Source organism: Mchenga conophoros, linkage group LG5, assembly GCF_057382185.1.
Source record: "Mchenga conophoros isolate Kocher_MC1m ecotype Shallow Benthic linkage group LG5, M_conophoros_male_GT1.1, whole genome shotgun sequence".
Lineage (NCBI taxonomy): Eukaryota > Metazoa > Chordata > Actinopteri > Cichliformes > Cichlidae > Mchenga > Mchenga conophoros.
The window spans coordinates 10,128,952-10,152,057 of NC_140530.1; the positions used below are offsets into that span (position 1 = coordinate 10,128,952).

At 41.6% G+C, this 23,106-nt stretch overlaps 2 protein-coding genes across 3 annotated transcripts; one reads left to right on the plus strand and one right to left on the minus strand.

Moving 5' to 3' along the window:
- The first annotated feature begins 56 nt into the window (after positions 1–56).
- On the plus strand, positions 57–6,690 carry traip (TRAF-interacting protein). 2 transcript variants are annotated; one of them, XM_085273140.1, is made up of 16 exons: positions 57–75; positions 755–873; positions 966–1,023; positions 1,125–1,208; positions 1,349–1,388; positions 1,488–1,615; positions 1,709–1,803; positions 2,036–2,149; positions 4,585–4,672; positions 4,767–4,856; positions 4,937–5,025; positions 5,131–5,286; positions 5,398–5,443; positions 5,558–5,656; positions 5,749–5,799; positions 5,998–6,690. In XM_085273140.1, the coding sequence occupies exons 2-16, from the start codon at positions 776–778 to the stop codon at positions 6,103–6,105; spliced, it is 1,344 nt and encodes a 447-aa protein (XP_085129266.1). In that variant the 5' UTR covers positions 57–75; positions 755–775; the 3' UTR covers positions 6,106–6,690. The 2 variants fall into 2 exon arrangements, with proteins under 2 accessions (XP_085129266.1, XP_085129265.1); XM_085273139.1 differs by lacking the exon at positions 57–75 and adding an exon at positions 326–532.
- grm6b (glutamate receptor, metabotropic 6b) lies at positions 6,682–22,963 on the minus strand. Its single transcript, XM_085273132.1, has 11 exons — positions 22,343–22,963; positions 20,856–21,445; positions 18,266–18,482; positions 16,674–16,809; positions 15,644–15,798; positions 15,209–15,349; positions 14,930–15,130; positions 14,013–14,152; positions 12,508–13,131; positions 12,121–12,432; positions 6,682–8,288 (listed from the first exon to the last, which is right to left on the minus strand). The coding sequence occupies exons 2-11, from the start codon at positions 21,390–21,392 to the stop codon at positions 8,049–8,051; spliced, it is 2,703 nt and encodes a 900-aa protein (XP_085129258.1). The 5' UTR covers positions 21,393–21,445; positions 22,343–22,963; the 3' UTR covers positions 6,682–8,048.
- Between the last annotated feature and the right edge of the window lie 143 nt (positions 22,964–23,106).

Below are 23,106 nucleotides of genomic sequence, written 5' to 3' on the forward strand. Positions count from 1 at the left end.
GAGACTCAGATACTTAATTTGTCAGACAGAAAACATTGTATATGAAATGTTAAATAATATTTTTGTGTGAGAAAGGTTTGTGAATATATTTGCGAGCTATTTCAATGTGTTTAAAATAATATTTTGTTGTTTTCACTGTGACTCTGCATATGTGAGGGATAAAAGCAAAAAAAAAACAAGGGAAAAAAAAAGTGTTGACACATTTGTTGAGTGACACTAAATTGTAACTTCTCCAGGGAAAACGTATTAATTGTTTTAAATAGCAAACGTTTATAGCGACTGAGCTAAATTTTAATACAAAATACGTTGGCGTAGATTCTAACAGCTCATTTATGTTCCGGGGCGGAGCTTTGGTTTGAACGTGCAGCGGGGAACTGGCCAGCGATGGCGTTACCATTGTGTTTGTGTTAGCTTGAAAGGAAATTTCCTAAATTATCTCACTTTATGTGTGTACAATGAAAATTTTCATGTACAGTTGGTGATGCTTCAGTTTATAACGAAGGATTATGCAGTAACTTGATATCTTTGTTTGGTAAGCATGACAGCTCACGATAAGGCTATGGCTAACATTGGTTATCTATGTAGCTGCTTAACCAGGGTAGCGGAATAGTAAGGCCCACTGACTTTAGCCAGTGCTAACTGTTTTAGCCTACAAATATTATGTAACACTACCGAAACGCGTATGATCAGGGAGTGAATATCACGATTTGTATTTCACTGTTTTTAACAATGTCGTACGCTGTTTCCAAAACAGGGTGATCGTTGTGCCGGTACGATGCCTATTCGAGCATATTGCACTATTTGCTCAGATTTCTTTGATCACTCCAGAGATGTTGCTGCCATTCACTGCGGACACACTTTCCATTATGAATGGTAACTATACACAAACTCAAATCTGAACAAAACAACTTTTTTCAGTTCATGGCATCTTTTAAGTTATTTTCGTTCCCCTCTTTTTCTTCTAGTCTTCTTCAGTGGTTTCAGACAGCCCCTACAAAAACCTGTCCACAGTGTAGGAAACAGGTACAGTAACGCTACATTGTCAAACTACCAGCACAGACCGTGGCAAGTTGAGTTACAAAGGAAAGATTGAGCTTCAATGACATTTTGATGTTTGTGTGTAGGTCAGCACCAGGCACATTATCAGCAAGCTCTTCTTTGACATTGGTGGAGAGGAGGACAGCACGGCTGACCCGGAAAGCTTACAGGTACCAATCCTACAGCAATATAAAACTCTTCACGCCTTCTGGCATGTAAAACAGAACCTAAATGTGGTCTTTCCTATTGCTATTGTTTGGATTTGTTTTAGGGTGTTATCTTCTGACTGTATTTCTTCTCTTGTTTGCAGAATGAGGTTGATAGAGTCAAGGCACTTCTGAGCTCTAAAGGTGAGAAATTAAACTCTTGAGTACAACTGTTACAAAGTTATGCTAGATTGTAAGGAAGCAGGCAGCGCTAGATTGATCATCTGTCTGGTCAATTTGTAGAGCGAGACTTGCGGGACAAACAGAAGGTGGTGGAGAGTTTAAAGGACTCCATGGACAAGCAGAGGCGAGACCTAGACAGTTTGCGGAAGGAGATTAAAGAAAAGGAGATGCTTTGTTCTGCCCTCAAAGTATGAGCTCTCTGTTCTTCATTGTTGAAAAGCTGCAATATCCACACTGATTCACAGTCACTGCAACTAATATTATGTTCTAACGTCTCACAGACACAGATGTCATATATGGAGACGCAACAAAATGAAGTTCAGGCTGCCAAGGAAGAAGTCCGGAGCTTAAGGACCAAGTTGAGAACATTTGAAAGGTATCTGCAGCCCATTGTATTATATTCAAGCTCCTGTGATTGTAGAGGAAAAGATAAAGATTGTTTAAGATGATCTTTGACAAGTGCGCAAACGTATACCAGTGCATTTGGGCAACTGCAACCTGAGTCTTACACTACAGCTATAATGACATGAAATATGTGCATATGGTCCAGTGATTGTCTTCATTGTTAAAGAGCATCATATTCACTCTGTGCATTGTTTTCTCCTCAGCTTGGATGTGTTGTTACAGGGCCAGAGAGCAGAGGTTGAGTCCATGATCACAGATATGGGTATCAGCCAGGCAGCAGTGGAGCAGCTCTCAATCTACTGCATCTCTCTGAAAAAGTAAGTATATGGAGATTATTACTAAATCGGCCGAGTACCATCTTAAAAATATTGGAAAAATTGTGGCAAAGAAAGATTTTGAAAAGCTTATTTGTGCATTTATTTTCAGTAGACTAAAGTATCTTAATGGAGTCTTTACTGGTTGCTGCCAGAGTCCTGACCAGCACCAGGAAAATGGATCATATTACAGCAGTTTTGAAATCATTGCATGGCTTCCTGTGTGTAAAAGCATTTATTTAAAATTCTGCTAATGGTTTAGAAAGCATTGAATGATCTTGAACCTGAATATATAGCTGACCTACTTGAGGGCTATGATGCTTCTAGACCTCTTAGGTCCTCAGGAACAGGCTTACTTTAGTATTGCTAAGGCTAGAACCAAACAAGGTGAGGTAGCATTTAGTGTTGTGGAATAAACTCCCCTCACACCTCCAGTGTGCAGAATCCATTAGTTACTTCAAATCAGGATTAAAAACGGTTTTGTGTAGTTTTTACATAAAATATACATTTAATTGTAATTATTGTATTTTTCTTTTTGTTCAAAGGTTAAATTTTACTTAAGTTGTTTCAGGTTTACCCTTGGTGTTGACTCTTGCCGTCGAGGGCTTTTTAGTTAATACTGAAATAGTTTTGCAGAAAGGAAGGGTCGAATATTTCTCTTAAAGTCTCTTGTGTTGCATCAGAAAATGTCTGTTAGGTGTTGCTTCTATAAGTCATTAATTTCAAGGGTTCTCTCACATTTCTGCTGCCTGTACGTTGAATAATTACTCAGTGTGTTCACACACTGAGGTTAATTATGGAGTTCCACAGGGTTCAGTGCTAGGACCAATTCTGTTTACATTATACATGCTTCCCTTAGGCAGTATCATTAGAAGACATAGCATACATTTTCACTGCTATGCAGATGACACCCAGCTCTATCTGTCCATGAAGCCAGATAACACACACCAATTAGTTAAACTGCAGGAATGTCTTAAAGACATAAAGACCTGGATGGCCGCTAACTTTCTGCTTCTTAATTCAGATAAAACTGAGGTTATTGTACTCGGCCCTGAAAATCTTAGAAATATGGTATCTAATCAGATTCTTACTCTGGATGGCATTACCTTGGCCTCCAGTAACGCGGTGAGGAACCTTGGAGTCATTTTTGACCAGGACATGTCCTTCAACGCACATATTAAACAAATATGTAAGACTGCTTTCTTCCATTTGCGCAACATCTCTAAAATTAGAAATATCCTGTCTCAGAGTGACGCTGAAAAACTAGTTCATGCATTTATTACTTCCAGGCTGGACTACTGTAATTCATTATTATCAGGATGTCCAAAAAACTCACTGAAAAGCCTTCAGCTAATCCAAAATGCTGCAGCAAGAGTCCTGACAGGGACTAGAAAGAGAGAGCATATTTCTCCTGTTTTGGCTTCCCTTCATTGGCTTCCTGTTAAATCCAGAATTGAATTCAAAATCCTGCTCCTCACATACAAGGTCTTAAATAATCAGGCCCCATCTTATCTTAATGACCTTGTAGTACCATATCACCCTATTAGAGCGCTCCGCTCTCGCTCTGCAGGCCTACTTGTTGTTCCTAGAGTATTTAAAAGTAGAATGGGAGGGAGAGCCTTCAGTTTTCAGGCCCCTCTTCTGTGGAACCAGCTTCCAGTTTGGATTCGGGAGACAGACACTATCTCTACTTTTAAGATTAGGCTTAAAACTTTCCTTTTTTCTAAAGCATATAGTTAGGGCTGGACCAGGTGACCCTGAATCCTCCCTTTGTTATGCTGCAATAGATGTAGGCTGCCGGGGGATTCCCATGATGCATTGAGTTTTTCCTTTCCAGTCACCTTTCTCACTCACTATGTATTAACAGACCTCTCTGCATTGAATCATATCTGTTATTAACCTCTGTCTCTCTTCCACAGCATGTCTTTATCCTGTCTTCCTTCTCTCACCCCAACCGGTCGCAGCAGATGGCCGCCCCTCCCTGAGCCTGGTTCTGCCGGAGGTTTCTTCCTGTTAAAAGGGAGTTTTTCCTTCCCACTGTCGCCAAAGTGCTTGCTCATAGGGGGTCATATGATTGTTGGGTTTTTCTCTGTATCTATGAAGCGCCTTGAGGCGACTTTTGTTGTGATTTGGCGCTATATAAATAAAATTGAATTGAATTGAATTGAATTATAAAGATGTGAAATATGGAGCGGTTTGTGGTGTTAGTTTAATCAGATTGTGTGCTTGTCTATATTTGTGACCCAGATGAAGATCATACCACCTTTCTCCTGTAAATCTGAGCTTTTGGGAAATATGTTCCAGAATCTTTTAATAAGTTGGACAACATTTGTGTGTTTGAAAGTACTTCTTTTGGAGCTTTTTGTTCAGGTATTTAGTTCTAATGACCACAGCATCCGCTCAGTATTTACTGCTGATCTCTTTTCTTTCTTTCTCAGAGAGTATGATAACCTCAAAGGAACTTTGAAAGCTTCAAATGATATGTGTGAGAAACTGAAGAGAGAAGTGCTGTCCTCAAACAACAAGGTCATTCGACATAAGAAGATCGCCTCACCAATAAGAAATGGGACTTTGGTGCGGAACCTTTGGTTTAAGTGCTCTGTGGTGTTTGTCATTTCAGTTACAAAAAACTACAATAGAGGTGAATCAGACCAAAGAGGACATGAAGTCTCTGCAGAGCGATCTGGCCTGTGCTGACAAAGAAATCTCTGTAAGGCAGATCAAACAAATCTGTTTATTTGTTATGTCGGATGTGCGTGGTTGTGATTTCTGTGTGCAACCTGTCCACAGAGCCTGAAGAAGAAAGTGGAGTTTCTTCAGAAATCTCTGAGCACACCAACGAGGACTAACGAAGCCGTCAGTCGGCTCATCTTTGAAAGGTGCGTCTCCAGCTGTGGGACTTCATTCTCCTCGTGCTTTTGACAGGATGCTTAAGAATGCATTTGCTTTATGCGCTCACGCACTTGTTGCTGCCTTCCCGTCAGCCCTGCCCCACTGGAGCTGAAGCAGCCTCGCCTCCACCATCCAGCAGATAGCGAGGACATTGACCTCAACATGACCTACGACATCACTACGCCAGACGACGGGGCCAAGAGACCAACGCAGGTTCCATTGAAGAAAATGCGTCTCGATCCACCCGTGTAAGAGTCATGTCACTCAGTGCGGAAATGTTTTCTTCTGTGTTTAGAGTAGTTTGAAATCCATCTGCTCTTTTTGTAACAAAGTATAAACTGGAAGTGTTGGTTTTTCAGAACGTCTGTATCCAAACACAGGGAGAAAACGTCAGCTTTAAGCAAGGTAGCCTTCTTCTAATAAATGCATCATTAAATAACTGATCTATATATAATTTGTTTTTAATTTTTTAATGAATTTATTGTATTGTTTTATATTTATGTATTTTTTGTTTCTCAGAATCGCGATGAAGATCTGGACCCTTTTTTAAGGAACTCCCTCCTCTTCAGGAAGAAAACCTTTGGCAGCATGTTGGAGCCTCAGAGGAAGCCTGGAGCTGTAAGTGCAGCCGACTCTCGCAAACTGTTTCCTTGTCCCATTTTGTCATCATCAGTGTTTTGTTGAAGGGGGAAAATGTTTTTGCGTTTCAGGTCAGAACTGGTTATGATGGATTAGGAGGACGAACTAAATTCATCCAGCCTGTATCCTTTTTGTCATTAGTGATTCTGCATGTGTTACTTGTCTTCTAGCGTTTGAGGTTCACTGAAGAATGTTTGATGTGTGTGTTTGTGTATATATGTAAGAGCCAGGGAGCACCGTCTGGCTTCAGATAGATGTTATTTATAACCACGAGATAAATGTAGGTCGCATCGATCCTTAACCAAGCGCTCCACCTCCAGTCTCCTTTGTCACAGATTCGTCCACTGATGAAAGCTAAAAGGAAAAAGGTAACACGGCCCCCATCCAAGACCTCCACTTGCATGACCCTGGACGACTTCCTCGAGTAAATTTTGGTGTCAGAGGTCAAGACACTGACTTCTGTAAAGAAGCATGTTGGCACTGCTCTAAAACCGAGAACCTGGCTGTGGGTTTTTTGATTTGTTTGTTTTTGCCACTCAACACCAAAAAAGCATTTGGGAATGAACTTTTATCTAAAAGAAATGACAAATGTTGGCATTTGGGTGAACTGCAAACCCTGCTCTACATTTATTTTTTTGTGCTGATATGAATTTGTTTGTGTAGGCAGTGTCTTGTGTTTTGAAGCCTCGTAGTTCTGTGGGAGTGTATTTGTTTGTGAGAGAGAAACAGCTACTTGAGAAATTTGACTGAGGGTTGCGATGATTATAAAATTCTGGGCCAGTGTCTAATGCGATACTTTTTTGTTATTTATTCCCCATTTGCTTTTCCAGTGTGGCAAACAAAAATCTTTATCATTTAAAAAAAAAAAGTCTTTGAAATGCTTTGCTATTTTTCACCCTGTTTTCCCTGACTAACCTACATGGGGAGTTACTGTAGGTATTTTTTCTTTTAGATTTAATTGTCATGCTGGATGTAAGCAAACTCAAATAATAAACAATATTTTTTTATTAAGATTCTTTTGCAATTGACAATTTCTTCTAGACTTTTATTCACAAACATGTCAATGACCTGGACTTCCCTGCAGAGGGCAGTACAAACAAGATTTTCTCACATAAGGGTATGAACCTGGCAGCCAGCCTGCGTCGTGAGTGATACTGCCTGCATGTGAGGAATGCTGAATCCATTTATATTGAAGAAGCCAGAACAACAGGAAAAGGCTCAAAAAAACATCAGTCAAAACCTGAGTTATGCATCGTGGTCAAGTAACAAAAAAAACAGCGCTGCAAATAATATACTTGCAAAAACTAATAAAATAACATAAAATTGGGGCTTTTTGCTCATTCTGCCCCGTTTTCAATGTCAAATGAATTTTAATGTTTGCAGAACTGGTGAAGATGGAGGACCTTTCATGGAACAACATCCAACGCAGCCAAAAGAGGTGAAGCTTGCTTGTGATGTTCCTGTGCATTAACATAAATGTAGCCTGTCTACAGCTTTGGCATGCAGCCCTCACAAACTGACCTTTATACAAGTTTGCTTGATATTTGGACAAACAATATGGGGAAAATGCCAACCATTGTTTTCCACTGTGGAAAACTGAAAAGTAACAAGTACAAGATAATGCATCCTGTTCACAATCACTTGTATCCTTTGTGCACTCATGAACTCAGTTTCCAGAATAAAAGTAATTCATTCTCTGCCAAAATAATTGCAGTGATAAGACTAATTAAATGCTGTGTTTCCTTAGTGACTGGATATTGATTTAGCTGTGAGTGATTATAGTTTTGTGGTTCGTTGTATCTAGCCCAGGGGGTCGTCATGACAGGACATAGTGGGGCATTTTAAAAGATACATCCTTCCAGTGCAAGCAGAAGAAAAGGTTACAACAGCCCATATAAATAGCATTCGTGTAAACGTAAAACACATAACCCATGCAGCCTGTGAACAGCGATGTTTCATTGAGGTTTGACAGAAGCATACATCTTACTGCCAAGCAAAGGTCTCCATTTAAGCTTAACATTTTTTAATTGTCTTCCATTTTCATGTCAACACATCTATATGTAGATCATTCTGAAGTCCGTTCAAAGTGGCTCTGTATCTTTTCCATAGCCCTGCTAAGCTGTCACATTTTCCCCATAATGTAGAGTGAGCCTTTCAGGTTTCTTTTGTGCTTTCACTTTCTGGATTATCTAAATAAGTGTGAAAAGAAACATCATCCACAAATGTTTTTGCTGGTATTTCAATCCAAAATAAAAAGGGGGGATTCAAAGAAGAAACACACAATCCAGCCACAAAGCTTAATTAAATGCTATTTTTTCCCACTCTTTGCAAACCATTTCTTTGTTGGCTTCAGTTGTCATTTTGATTCCCGTCACTGTGACCTGTCAGGCTCGATCTTGGACTCTCCGTTCTGTTTGTCGTTGGACTTCAGGGACAGGTGCGTGGTCACGGTAGCCGCCTGAACCACGGCTTTAAAGCTGCGCTTTCTCTTTTGGACGTTCTGCTCCGGGTGGAAGATGATGACGTAGACTTTGGGGATATAGAGCATGCCCAAGGATACGGTGGCGCTCAGGCTCATGGACACGGTCAGAGTGGTGGTTTGGATGAACATCTGCAACAGAGACGGAGGAGTTCAGAAAAATCCTTCCACACACACACTTCTGTGTCACTAAGAAAATTATAGATTTGTTTGTTTTGTTTTGGTGATTTTAGCCTTTATTTGACGGTTTGCAGGAAAGAGGGGGAGAGAGGGCATTTCAGCCATAAGGCTTAAGAGCGCCTGCTCAACCAGTAAGTTAAAGTAGTGCCCATAATGATTCATTAATTATGGAAAAAGTGGCTGGCTAATCAAACTTGCTAGCTTTAACCGATACTACTTCACCTTCACGTTCAAATTCTGGCACCAAAAAGCCCAACATGGTGTAGTCAAAACACAGAGTCCAGAAATCCATAGGTGAGCTTGCCATGGCTATATCCATTTGTTATATACAGTCTATGGTAATATATTTCCAATACCGAAATATAATTTATTTTAATAACCCAAAAAATATTGTTTGGCGCAATAATTTATACATAAACGCAAAACAACAAGATGTCTTGTTGCATCTACTCGCATTTTCCAGTAGGTGAGCAAGCACATTTTTTAATTTAATTAAATTTTATTATATTTTGGTGTTCTGACCCACAAGAGGAAGCAAGGGGTCAAAGTTGAATGCCCAATGGAGGTGGTGTGTCCTAATTTCATGCATACTGGATGCAGCAGCAAGGATAGTTTGGAAAGCAGGGTACATGTAATCTGCGCTGTCACAATGCAGTCCTTACAATTTTCATCTCAAAGCAGGGAAGGCAGTGTTTTCCCCCTGATGAATGATTTATGATCTAGTATATGAAGTCAGGAAAAGAGCCTCTATTTATGGGCTTTGACCACATCTAGCTGCTCTTCCTCTTTTTTTCCTTTTTTCTTGTTTTGCATGCATCCGACAATAATCACAGTGAGCGACTTCTTCTGAGATCTGCCTTCAATGAATTATAAAAAAAACCCCTCATTATTCAAGAAAACTAAACAGGTCATAAATAAATAAAACCACAAGTATCATAAATAAGAAATGTTTTGTGCCATAAATAGGTCGCAAGTTGCATAATATCCTCAGCAGCAACACATCCTGGCTCATGTCCATATAGTACAGTTCCTTTTATCATCTTTTACATGTGTTTGTCCCTGTAGTGACGTCTCCCTTTATGAACGGAGCTGTTTACTGTTTAGAAGTGAAGTGGACTGTAGTTATGTGGCCCGAGCAGAAGGACTAGCTGAGAATCACTGTATGGTCCTTTCATAGGTAATTACAGTCATCACAGGTAGATCACCTCCTCCAACATGTGATGGGAGCATAACAGCCGCTACTTTCATGAGCCAGACAAAAGTTAAGGTCTATATTTAGCTCTTTTTCTAAGTGATGATTAATTGAATGGGATGGCTGAATTGGTCTTGGAGGGCTTCTTATCGTCCCTCTGCACATCTGACCTCCTTTCCTTTTCTTAATTCACTTCATTTCCATTTGGAAGAGGTGAAAAGACTTTGAAAGCACCTCAGGCAGTAATTGTTTCAGCCTGACTGGTTCATAATACAGCTCTCTATTAGCCAAAGCCCGTCTCTATTTTTCAAATATCCCCCCCAACTGTCTTGTACTTTGTGACGGCAGCAAATAGCCCACAAGCTAAATGAAACCCTCAGTACAGTGGGAGCAGGATGTCCTGCGAGTACAGCAGGAAGCAAATACGATATGACAGGCAACAAACTCAAATTTCACTTTCAGCATCTGAGGGATTCATTTACTTTCTTACAGTTCGTGTGTTACTGTGCATTACGTAACTCGATTCAGCATACTGTTTATTTTAACTGTAAGTGGAGCTCAGGGAGTGCTTATGTAATGTAACGAGATTTAATTATGATCTTGAAAAAGATCAAATTTGACTATGCAGAAGAATTTATTGACCTATCATTTAGTGGGTCAAATTATTTCTTTTAATTTCTTTTTGTCCCAACCCAACACAAAGAGCAGCCAGAAATAATTCAGCTATTCATTTGTCCTTTTAAAAAGTGACATTTTTACTAAACAGATTTATTTTTGAGCTGAAGCTATTATATCAGTCTCTGAAAGTCATCATCTGAAAATTTCCTGCTATTCTTTGTCTCATATAAAAGTTTTTGTTTTTGTTTTTTCTTGCCTCCAAAAACTGTTGGCCTACTCCAAAGAGGTTGTTAAAATTTCCTGAAAACACAATCATCAGAACTGTAAAATACCTTTCATTATTATTATTAATATTATACATAAGAAATTGCCATCTTCAACCAATTGAACACATTGGATTTGTATCATCAAATCAAAAAGCCACAAGTTATATCCATCCATCCATCTTCATCCGCTTTATCCGGGGCCGGGTCGCGGGGGCAGCAGCCTAAGCAAAGAGGCCCAGACCTCCCTCTCCCCAGCCACCTCCTCCAGCTTATCCGGGGGAATACCAAGGCGTTCCCAGGCCAGCCGAGAGATATAATCTCTCCAGCATGTCCTGGGTCTGCCCCGGGGCCTCCTCCCGGTGGGACATGCCTGGAACACCTCACCCAGGAGGCGCCCAGGGGGCATCCTTGTCAGATGCCCGAACCACCTCAGCTGGCTCCTTTCAATGTGGAGCAGCAGCTGCTCTACTCTGAGCCCCTCCCGGATGGCCGAACTTCTCACCCTATCTCTAAGGGAGAGGCCAGCCACCCTTCGGAGGAAGCTCATTTCTGCCGCTTGTATCCGCGATCTCGTTCTTTCGGTCACTACCCACAGCTCGTGGCCATAGGTGAGGGTAGGGACGTAGATCGACCGGTAAATTGAGAGCTTCGCTTTTACACTCAGCTCCCTCTTCACCACGACGGACCGGTGCAGCGTCCGCATTACTGCAGCTGCAGCCCCAATCCATCTGCCGATCTCCGGCTCCCTTCTCCCATCACTCGCGAACAAGACCCCGAGATACTTGAACTCCTCCAGTTGTGGCAGGAACTCATCCCCGACCCGGAGTGGGCACTCCACCCTTTTCCGGCTGAGAATCATGGCCTCAGATTTGGAGGTGCTGATCCTCATTCCCGCTGCTTCACACTCAGCTGCCACAAGTTATACTCTATTATAATTCATAACTTTACTTTAAGTAGATGTACAAAGTGATAGCAGCAACACAAATAAAATTTCACATCTAAAAATACTCGCTGGCCCCAGAAATTATGATATTACCTGTGATGCAGTTATGTGCGAGTAGGTTGTTGTACTCAATTTCAGGAAAACCTAGTTGCGTCAAGTTCATTGTTTTTATTTTTCATATTTCAAAATAAATAAATAAAGGCAGACAAATAAAAGCACTGATGTTATAGGTACAATATTTTATCTAAATATCGTGGAGTTTTTAATCTCTTTTTTTATTCTCTAATAAATCACCAGATCATTTTCTCACCTAATTGATTTATATTGTCAGACCAAAATCCATATAAATTTGAAAGGATCTAAAAGGGGAAAAACAGGAAATTTTTCACATTACATGCTTTACATAAAGTAAGCAGGTAAGAATTCATTAACCAGTGATGTCAACTGAATATTCAGGTAATCAAAACTTCACTCTCAGGATATAAAACTTGTTGGCCAGTGGTGGATGTTTTAAGGCTGTAGTTAACCCTCCTGCATAATTCACTTGTATTCCATTTATCAGCATTTTTCACGTCATTGTCATTTGGAAGTAAAATGCCCCTCCCTCAAAGTTTATTTTTTCTCTGTGCCGGCCTGCTTTCCGTTGCCAGACTTTCTCTGACGTTTGGTGGTGTATGCTCTCCACATTCACAGTAGCCTCTTCCTGTTTATATGAACATTTTCAGAATTTCTGAAACCATGCACTGCCCTTGTTACATTTCTTACCTTCTCTGTAGACTGCGCTGTGCCAAAGAAGATGGGTACAAAGGCCAGCCAGATGATGCAGGTGGTGTACATGGTGAAGCCAATTGGTTTGGCCTCATTGAAGGTCTCAGGAACTCCTCTGCTTTTAATGGCATACACCGTGCAGGTGATCATCAGTACAATGCTGTAGCTCAAACACAGTATGAGGGACAGGTCGGACATGTCGCACTTGAGAATTCCACGGGCAAACTCTGGGTTTGGAGGCTTCTGCTCTTCATAGTCAATGATGGTGTGTGGGGGGATCACACCAAACCAGATGAACACCGCGAGTAACTGTAGAGGAAAGGAGCTTTAGACTGCTGCATGAGCTTTGACTTATCTATGGCGGAGAAGCATTGATAAGCTTACCTGCACTGAGATGAGTATAAAAGTAATGATAAGCTGAGAGGTCGGGCTGATAAACTTAGGAGGTGTGACCGACTTCTTGCCCTGCTCAAAGATGCGGTAGATCCGGTTGGTCTTCGTCAGCATGGCGGCGTAGCTGATGCACATCCCGAGCCCCAAAAACAGGCGGCGGAAGGCGCATATTGCCACACTGGGCTCTGCAATCATGAAGAAGGTGATGAGGTAGATGAGGAAGATTCCTGTCAGCAACACATAGCTGAGCTCTCTCCCAGAAGCCCGGACAATGGGTGTGTCATTGAAGCGGATGAAGGTGACAATGGCTCCGGTGGTTGCTAAGATGCCCAGGATGGCCAAGAAGACGGGGATGATGGCCCAGGGAGAGCTCCACTCCAGCTTGATGATTGGTGTGGGGCGGCATCCCGTGCGGTTCTCCAAGGGCCTCATGTCGAATGGGCACATGTCACAGGTGAATTCATCCAGCAGATACTGGTAGCCATCACAGAGCTCGCAGTGCCAGCAGCAGGGAACACCCTTGACCATCTTTTTCCTCTCGCCAGACTCGCAGGGAAAACTGCACACCGACTCTGGAATTTTACGGTCACCGCCCGACCACTGCATCTCCTCTGACTGAAATGGATGCACACACACAGTGTGTTACTATATTACAGCTGGCTGTGACTTAACACAAGGCTAATAACTGTGAAACAAAACTCCTCAAAAATACTTCTTCCACAATCACTTAAAGCCTATGAAAGCCAGGTAAACTGGCATAAAAAGAATAAAATTGTTAACTTATTACCTTTCACAAATAAAAATTTCCTCACATTGTCACCATATTTTTAGTTTTGGTTTACAAAGAAAATCAAATGCTATACTATGATGGGTAGGGAAACTTGGAAAAGATGCCTTTTTTCTGTCTGAAGCTATCTATTCTGTAGGAAGCTTTCAGCCATCTGGCAAAAAGCTTGCAGTAAAAGGAATCTTAGAATGAAAGGATAGTTTGCAATTTTGAAAATTATACTTTCTTGCCACTTTCATATCTGCTGAATGCAAGGTTTAGCATAGAAACTGGAAAAGGTAACTATCTATATCATCTAAAAAGAACAAAGTGTCAGGTCATACTGTAGCAGAAACGTACAGCTTTTGCACCGAATAATTTCATGGTCATGGGAACTGGATGCTGGGCACCTTCAGCTTCTAAGGTGACGACCCCACAATAATAGAGCAAAAACTCTAACATTTAGATGCCCCCCAGTGAGCAAGCATTTGGCAACAGTGCGAAGGAAAAACTTCCTTTCAGCACGAAGAACCAGACTCGCAGAGGGGCAGCCATCTGCCACAACCAGGGGGTGAGGGGAGGAAAACAGGACAACGAGACATAATGTTAAACTAGAGCTTTGTTTCCAGTTTTTATGCAAAACTAAGTTAATATCTCATCTTCTCATGCAGCAGAAATGAACTTCTGAATATCACTCTGTACCACAACTGTAGTAAAAATAGACATTTACATTGAGGCGAAGATGGTTTGTCCACTGGCCGATATTCTTGTAGCCAGGATTGCTGACATTGGACATCTGGTACTGGAAGATGTCATATCGACCCGGAGCATCTCCATTTTCATTGAACATCACTCCAGTTCCTGCGCTACCTGTTAGATGGAGACAGTCTAAATGACCTATGCACTATCAAAAGAAAGCCAAAAGTCAGAAGGCATTCAAACTGCCTTAACCAGAGAAAAACACCCCCATCTTTAGCGGCAGAGAGAACACCCACACACTGTTGAATGCAGCTTATTGCTTACTTCACTCTTGTGCAATCATGTGAAAGCTGAGTGCAGGATGCTCTTTAGTGAAGGCTCTCCTCCACGAGTACAGTCTTTCAGTGCACTCTCCTCTGTTGCCCTAACGTGATTGAATGTTCCTCTCGGGTCCCTGCAGGCGCTAAATCAGAAAATCTTCCATACAAGCCAAGGTCATGCAGCAAGAGGAGCGCAATAAATAGGATGCTTTCACAGGACACTTTTTTTTTTCTTTTTTCCAAACTGCAATATTTTTGTATGAAAGATGAGGATGAAAAGCGGGTTCGTTGTGTATAGAGAAGAGCGAGGACGCAGCCCAAGGGAGGGGACGTGCTTTGAAGAAATGCGCCGTGTTCTGCAGCTAAGCACATTAGCAGAAACATCTCAAAGCTTCCGTTTTCAACACGACCTCCCTTCCGCTGCGTTCCCTTTTAAATTTGCTTCTTTTTAAAAACCTCTCCAGTGGCAGAGAGCGGTAGTTAGAAAAGCATGGCTTTTGCTAACAAAAAGATCTCCTTGCAGCATTTCTCTCCCCAGCAGCAACGAAATGAAACTCTCCTTTTATCTAAATAGCTAGACATATCAGGAGGTAGGTGCGGAAAAACTGACTGAAAGTTGGAAGCTCACCATTGAAGTTCACAGAGCGAATGTACTGGAGGAGCATGCGTCCATCTACGGGGTCCATCTTTTCGCACACGCCCATGGAGCCAGCACAGAGGTCCAGGTGCATGCTGTGCAAGGCGTGGGCCATGGCGTACACAGCATCAATCACAAACTGCACCTTGCCCTCCTGTTCGTACTGAGAGTCTCGGCTGATTCTTTCGTCACCTGCCGGACAACAAAAATGACCAATACATAAGTCAGATAAGGTGACACTTTTTAATTTCGGTGCTGCTCCCTGCTTACCTGTACATTTTCTTCTACCAGGATCGTATTTTATCCCAGGACGAGTTAGTTTACACTTGAAGTCATCCTCCCAGAATTCTGCAAACCAGATGTTTCTCCTGTTGTTCTCCAGCGACCTCGAAGTGAAGTACTGGTCGAACCCTGAATCGTTTACGCATTTAATTTAAAAACAGTTAAAATAACAGGACTTCACATGTTGGAGCAGAGATAATGGTAAAAAAAAATCCTTTGAAATATGGCTCTAAGTCACTTTTCAGAATTTATACAGGCTGGAAATATCAGATCGGGATATATCAGACTTATCAATCGTTAATTTCCTTTATTTGGTGCATTGATATTAGACTCATCTGTCAATGTCACAGGCTTCTGTGGGTATGCTTATTGGATCCAGCTGTTCAGAGTTAGATTTAAGGCTCATTTAATACATTTTCCTACCGTCAATGGAGGCTCTTTTAGGCAGGATGGTGACAGCACCCTCAGCCACCTCCTCCTGGTCTTCAATCGCAGAGTTTTTGGATCCCCAACTATCCGATCCAACAAATAGGAAGTGGCCTGTCAGGTTGGCCTTTTTGGCAGCCTGCAACACCCGTCTAAAAGATACAGTTATATATCATGATGAAATTTCTTCTTCTTCTGTCATTCTTTGCTCAGAGTGGTTAGAACAGGAGACTACATAGTTAAATGTAAAACAGCATCCTTGTGGGGGCCTCTGGATGTCTGGAGTTTTGATCTCCTCCATACCTGCTTCATACCCTGGGGGACGGGGCTGTGGCTCCCCACACTCCCTAGCAGATCGTTACATGGAGAAACCTTTGGAATGCAAGCATGCTGATCCACACAGGTATGCACACAGGTGTACACACGGGTATTCACAGATGCGGACTACAGCTTTCTTGGCTGCTGCCTCAAAGCACATTGTGCTCTGTCTATCTTGCGTGCTGCACAATATCGTTTATTATTTAGTATCTACTGATATCTACTGCTAGCTAGTTTGTGATGGTGCCGGTTTTTTTTATTATGTTGCTCTTTGTTGTTTGCTTTCTCCTCTGTTTTTTTTCTCCATACAGGTGACCCAGGTGTTTGTTTTGTTTTTGTTTATTTGTTTTTTTTCCTTCCCCCCTTCTCACCGTCTCTTCTCCCCTTTGGTTTTCTTTCTCTGCCTCTCTTTCTTTCATTCTTTCTCCCTGTCCTATCCCCCAGTCATGTCTGTCCTGTTTGTAGCAACTGAAAATAAAATAAATTCATAATTATAATAAAGGTCAATCAAATGGACCAATATGGCAAGGCCATGATGATCCACTTGGTAAAATAAATCCGCTTGGCATCTTTCTTGGCCTTAAGACAACAACTCTGATGGCTAAAGATCCAAACGGGACACAAAAAAAAAAACAAAAAAAACAGCATCCTTGTGAATATCTTGCAGACTTCATGTATCTAATACACCATGCAGCAGAGCATGACTCACTTGATGTCATCCTCATTGGCAAAGATGATAACCCCGCGAGCGTTGGAGGTCTCCATCAGTCTCTTGATGATTTTATCAAACTCCCCTGGTCTGGGCTCTCGTGGAATCCTTATGGACTGTGCAATACACAGCCCTCCTGTGTCACAGACCAAAAAAATCATCTTTTATTGTTTGCAGTGTTAGCATGCCAACATTAGGTCAGTTGTAAAGGTAGCTAGGTTTTCCCACGACTCTGCAAAAACAACACCCAGCTAAGGTGTTGGGGTTTTTTTGTCTGCTAATTATTTAGATTAATGAGCTTAGACCTATGTGTCAAAATAGCAATAATATCATAACATGAAAATCCTTGCTGTACACACAATATTATATGACCAAATCCTAGTAAATTCCAGAATGGGAAGAACACACTCAAACCTTTCTGCTGTACTGAGACTGAGCCCAACACCCACCACACAGTATCAGATCTTTGTTTTGGGTTAGAGTCGGGTGGACCAATCCAAATATCAATATTAATGCTATTATTGGTATCAGATCAATACCAGCACCAGTAGATCGACAGTTTGTCTTTGTTCTCCAAGTTCAGTATGCATCTCACCGAATTGTGTTAAATACTAAAAAAAAAAGTCTCCGAAAAACCCAGTTTCAAAATACATGAAACCTGAAAGGTGTGTTTTGTTGTATTCACTAATTCTTTCAAAAAGCAATGGTCATTAACATGTGTTCTGAATTTGCATATAAATTACGATTAATCTCTGAAATAATAATGCACTGCTCTCACTCTGAGCTCCCTTCGGTCGATAATCCGATTTTTTTATACCTGCACCTCTGTTTCACACACACTTTAGAACTTATTGTCCCATCCTGGTTAAATTCTGTTATATCACTGCAGCCATGGGCAGAAATGATGTGTAGAGGGAGACAGAGGTCCTCACCTCCAGTGTTGCCTTCATCATTGTAAACATAACTGCATGTTGCTGAGATGCAAAATGATTCATTTGAGTATTGAAAGATGGATTACCTATCATTGCATGTCATTTCCTAACTCTTTTACATTCCAAAGGTGAATTTCAAACAAAGGGTGCGTAAGACATTCTATTAATTATTGATTATTATTTCACCGCCCAATAGAAAGAAATGGTTGTAACCAGCTTGCACTCTGGCAGCTCTCTTACCTTTAATCTTGTTCTTCAGGGCAGTCATATCTCTAAATGCACGAGATGATCTGTCTCCAATTAAAATTATTATAAATGACTGAATTTGATCTAGATTCACCATTCAGATACAATGTATAAAATATTATGGCAAACCATCCAGAAGTCAAGATAGAGATATTTCCATCTGGATAAAGTAATGGACAGTAGACAAAGCTGTTAGAGTCTGTCCCATACTGTCAATCACTGATGTATGTGGATTTGATCATATTAAATGTGATCACTAATACATTAGGACTAACATGTCATCCCATCGTATAGATTTAAAAGCACAAATGATTTTATTAAAGCATTGCTCCTTCCTGTCTTTTAATGAGTGGGAAAAACACAAATGACTAATCCCTTGTTGTCGTGACACGTCAGTGCAGTCAGACACACAACCTGCTTCTCTGGAGATCTGGAGGAAGGCATCCACTCCGCTCTCTCCGTAGTTGCCCTCAGATGCCAGCGTGGACACGTAGTTCCAGCCCATGTTCTTGACGATGTCCACCATGGCCTGAGCCTGGTAGGAGTCAGGAGGCACCACACGGGAGAAGAACTCATAGCGGCTTTTGTCGCTCAGCTCCGGGGCAGTCGATGCATAGCTGATCTGGGGGATCTGAGACACAGGGATGGGTCATTTGTGATGAAAGAGTCGGGTCAAATGGAAAACATGAGCAGTGCTGATTATTAGGCCAATATGTGAATCCAAAGGTAAAAGGGATGACAAGAGGCAGTGAACCATGTCAGGAGCATGATGCACCACTTACTCACAGGCAAGCCCTTAAATGGATGCCTCCCACAGTAATACTGGCAAGTCACAGTGCATTAAAATCCCAAAATTGGACTATCATAGAGCGTTCATCTCTTGAAAATCCCAGAGCTGGTTTGCACTAACGATACAGCCAACGTCACAGTAGAGTACAGATGGTGGGAACCAGAGCAGTAAAGGGGGAAAATAAGGATGGGAAGCTTAATTTGTTGGTGTGCTACATCTTTAATGACACAGTTTATGTCGACAGTCTCAACCCTGAACCTGCTAATGCCAGTCCCCCCAAACCTGGCTAACATCCAGCCCTCTCTGGAGAGCACCGAGAGATAAAGGTATTCACAAGGGGCAGTGACGGGGAGAAGGAGAGAGGACCGAGAGAACCATTTCACAGATTATCTGCAAGGATTAGTGTGGTTTTAGTCAAATTACGTTAAGCAAAGAGGGAGAGACAGAGATCAGGAGCCTAGAGAAAGGTTAGCATTTCTCAGCTGTAAGCCATACAATACATTTAATTCTAGTGGCCACATGCAGCTTGCATTTGCTGGTCCGCGTTAACCCCGTCAGTCTCAGATGTACTGGTAAGCCTCTGTGGTCCAGACCACATCCTGAAATCAGGTTGGTGAACTTTCCTGCCCTCTCCTTCCCCCTTGTAAGAGTGACTGGCATGTGACATCATCAGTGTCCAGAGAAGTCTGTATCATTGTCTGAAAAGTCACTCAGATGTTTGCATGCAAAATTATAATGCACAAGACAAACACATAATCCTCTCCCAAATTAATCCCACAGAAGCATCTGCACCAATTCACTTGTTAAAATCAATAAGCCTTATCACTAACATAAGCATCCTCTTTTAGTCCAGTCTTGCTGAAATCTGCTTACAGTCATAAAACAAGTGAAGCTGAGAAAGAAACATTGTAATTTGAACAAACTAGACTGACTCATCAAGACACTGAGCCCGGGTATAGAATAAAGAGGCTGACAAACATGGATATAATTATGACCCTCTGGAATGAGTCAGTATAGAACATTCGCCTACAGGTGCATCTTACAGGGGTTTGTGAAAGCTATATTAATGGGTTAGTTATTTTACACAACCTTGAATTATTAAGGGTTTAGACCCTAAAATATTAACTGTCAATGAACATGTTAAAGAGTTAATTGCTTCAGAGGTATTTGCAAAATTTATAAAAACTTCATTAAAGAAAACTCGATGAATGCATGCTCTATAACTCATTTAAAAATAGTCTCATATAAGATACCTTACATTATTTATAGTTTATGCTCACCTATTGAAAAAGGAAAAAAATAAAATAAAGATGCATTTGGAGCAGGTTACAACAAAAAGTGTATTGGTTATGAGCAGATGTTGAATATGTAAAGAACTTCAGACTAGAAGCATTTGCGGTCTGGAAAGCAGCACATATGGACGGTAGGAGGAAACGCACTATTTAGCTAAATCTACTTCACACTGGTCACAAATTGCTGCTATCCTAGAACCAATGTCATCCTGTTACCCTGACACTATTTTGAGCCCAGGGTCCTGAGCTGTTGAGAGGGGCTTAGTAGAGTTGGTGAATTCTGTAGTTAATACCTGCCCTCTACCCAAGTTGTGGATTCTGAGCTGAAGGTGGAGCAACTTGGATGGAGGGCAGATATTAACTGCAGAATTCACCAAAACAGAAACATCCAAACACATCAGCCTGGTTGTTACAATTTTTCTGTATTACTTGCTTGCCCCAAATGTTAGATTTGCACAGACTCAGTGTTCCATCATTGCTATAAACAATGTGTAATCAGTGTTTAAAGGTCAATCACCTGTCAAAGAAAAAGAAATACCTGGATTAACCTGCAGATTCCAACAATTACAATGGATTCACGGCCCTGTAAGTGTCACTCTGACAGGCAGCAATACACAGGTAAATTTTAAAAAAAAATGCCTTAAGATTCCAGTAGTTGTAAAATATTAAGCAAGAATGAAAGAAATGTTAGCTGATCACAGTTTGGTTAAACTTGTTTTCTTAAGAATAATTGTCATTGTCTCTCCTGACTGGAGAGTCCAAACCCAGTGAATGGGAACTACTGTGCTCTTTCTTTGTGAACAGATTCAGGAGAGGTTGTGAGGGGATCATTTTATCAGCTTACATTCTCAAAACACTCCCTGTCCCAAATATTTTGCCCCTTCACTGGTTAACAAAGCTAGGATGGTTAAAGAAATCTCACCGCAAACAGTCTGAGTACATTGGCCACCATGATGGACACCGAACTTCCAGATGCACCAATCACCCCAACCACCCTCTCCGGTTTTGGGAATATCGGAGGCTCTCCGTTTGAGCAGCGCACATCCGAGTTGTCCTTCTGGATGAGGGCCTGGACAAAGGTGAGCGACTGTTCCAGGGCATACGTGTCTCTGGAGCAGGTGTCGAGGATCCGAGCCCCAAGTGTGATGTTAGGCAGCAGCTCGGGATCGCTGTTGATCTGGTCCAAGGCATAGAGCATGGCCTCCAGTCGATGGATCCCTTTCTCTCTCTTGATCTCTCCGCAGGGTATCCCAGCCGGACCCCGAGAATGCATAGGGAAGAGGCCGCCCAGGGTGATGTCGCCTTCGATTTTGATGGACTGAGGCTGGGTGCCCTGCTGGGCACGTGAGGCTGGACTGAAACCCACCAGCAGAACCCAAAGCAACCGAAGCCATGGTTTGTATCCATATGACGTACCAAACCAGGAGCACTGATGGGATGAGAGGACCTCTGATATCATGATGACCAGCAGAGGTACTGACAGCACTGGGCCACTCCCTCTACCTTTGACACCTGAGGGAGTTAAGAAAAGGGGTGTTAACATCTGGTTATTATTGAAGATAGAGCATGTAGAAGCTTCATACACTTTATTCTCTCCGGTTTACCTTATTAACTATTCTTTTTATGGATCCACCACATCCATGAAGCAGTCTGGGTTGAATTTTTAAATACAGCATCCAACTTGAAATGCATAAAAATGTAAAATTCTGTGTGTCCCGTGCATCATTTTATAAATATTTATCTTTAATTCCTTATGGCAATTATGATATGTTTAAGGACGATAACTGCAGAGCTGCAGAGTCAATGCTAACAGTGATTCCCTTATTAGGTAATGATGCAGAAAAAGCACCTACAGTCTAACATCGTTTCCTGTGCTTTGAATGAGAGCTGGGAAAACGTAGGAGAAAGAACAAAATATAAGCGATAGATGGAGGTGCACTTAAAAAAAAACCTGTGGCTGAAGAGTGGATTTTAGCCAAGATGCAGGATGACACAGAGTGGAAGCTTTTATCATGAAGAGCAAAGAGGCGATGATGGAAAACACTATAAATTTTGCAGAACAAAACATTGACTAAATCCTGACCGCATTTCATGCTTCAAAAGCCGGAGCAGGTTAATTATATCTGCACGAGGATCACTGCCAAAATCCACAATGATCAGTTGAGCCCGTTCCATTTAAAAAAAATCACAATTATAATTTCACAAGGCTCTAAATAATAATTACAGGATAACGTCATTTTCTTAGAATGATAAAAACTCATATTTAAAATACCTCTGCTATACCGTGATTATAAAGTTAAAAAAAAAATACATGCAATCAATGCAAGAATGATTTGAATTTCCACAAGCTGCATTAATCACATTTTTTTAAACTTCTTCATAGTGAAGAAGGAAGAAGATAAGTCTTACCTGCCCATTCTTCATGGACCAGCCTTGATTTTGTCCATCACACAAACTCTTCCACGCAGGCCTCCATCCAGGGTCCAAAATGTGATTATTATATCTGGAAGCAAGGCTCTCCTCTCCTGACTGATCGTAAATCCTCTGTCATCTCAGTCAGCCTGTGTGCACTCTCAAAAATAACCAAAGACTCTCTAAAAACAATGGTCCAACAAAAAAAAAAAAAATTGTTGTGGTTTAGTAAAACAAAATGAAAAAACAGAGTTCTGCAGCTTTTTTGGAGGGGGGGGGGGTATAATATCATGTGAGAATCAGAGAAAAGTGCAACATTACAGCAGTGAGATTCTACAAATCACCGCCAAATCCCTTAAAAGCCCTCTCACATACACTCCCTCTCTCTCGTTCTTTTTCCCTTTGAGCGCGCCTCTGTCTGGGCACCCCCTCCCTCTCTCTCTCTCTCATGAACCCTCTCCTTGCTCGTTCTCTCTGCACTCTAATGGCCACAGATTGGGATTATCATGCAGGCGTCTGTGAAGAAAGCACTAGGTGGACTAGCCCTTTTTTTTCATACAGCTGAACCAAATGCAGAACCCTCCCCCCTGCAACACACACACCAGGATGATGGACCTCCGTCACTTTGAGAGATTAGATGAGCAGCGATTTGATTCGTACTCTCCCTATACGTGAGCGCACACACATGCACGCACACACATGCACTTCCATTCACACACCTGTCAACACTGGCACAATGGTGGAGAATATGAGAGCGCAAA

Coding starts and splice junctions, on each gene's coding strand:
- traip (XM_085273140.1), top strand. CDS start 776: ATGCCTATTCGAGCATATTGCACTATTTGCTCAGATTTCTTTGATCAC. Junction 5,657..5,748: donor CTCAGAGGAAGCCTGGAGCT/GTAAGTGCAGCC, acceptor TTTGCGTTTCAG/GTCAGAACTGGTTATGATGG. Junction 5,800..5,997: donor GAACTAAATTCATCCAGCCT/GTATCCTTTTTG, acceptor CTCCACCTCCAG/TCTCCTTTGTCACAGATTCG.
- grm6b (XM_085273132.1), bottom strand. CDS start 21,392: ATGATATCAGAGGTCCTCTCATCCCATCAGTGCTCCTGGTTTGGTACG. Junction 15,350..15,643: donor TAAAAGAGCCTCCATTGACG/GTAGGAAAATGT, acceptor TAAACGATTCAG/GGTTCGACCAGTACTTCACT. Junction 8,289..12,120: donor CAGCGCAGTCTACAGAGAAG/GTAAGAAATGTA, acceptor TCTCTGTTGCAG/ATGTTCATCCAAACCACCAC.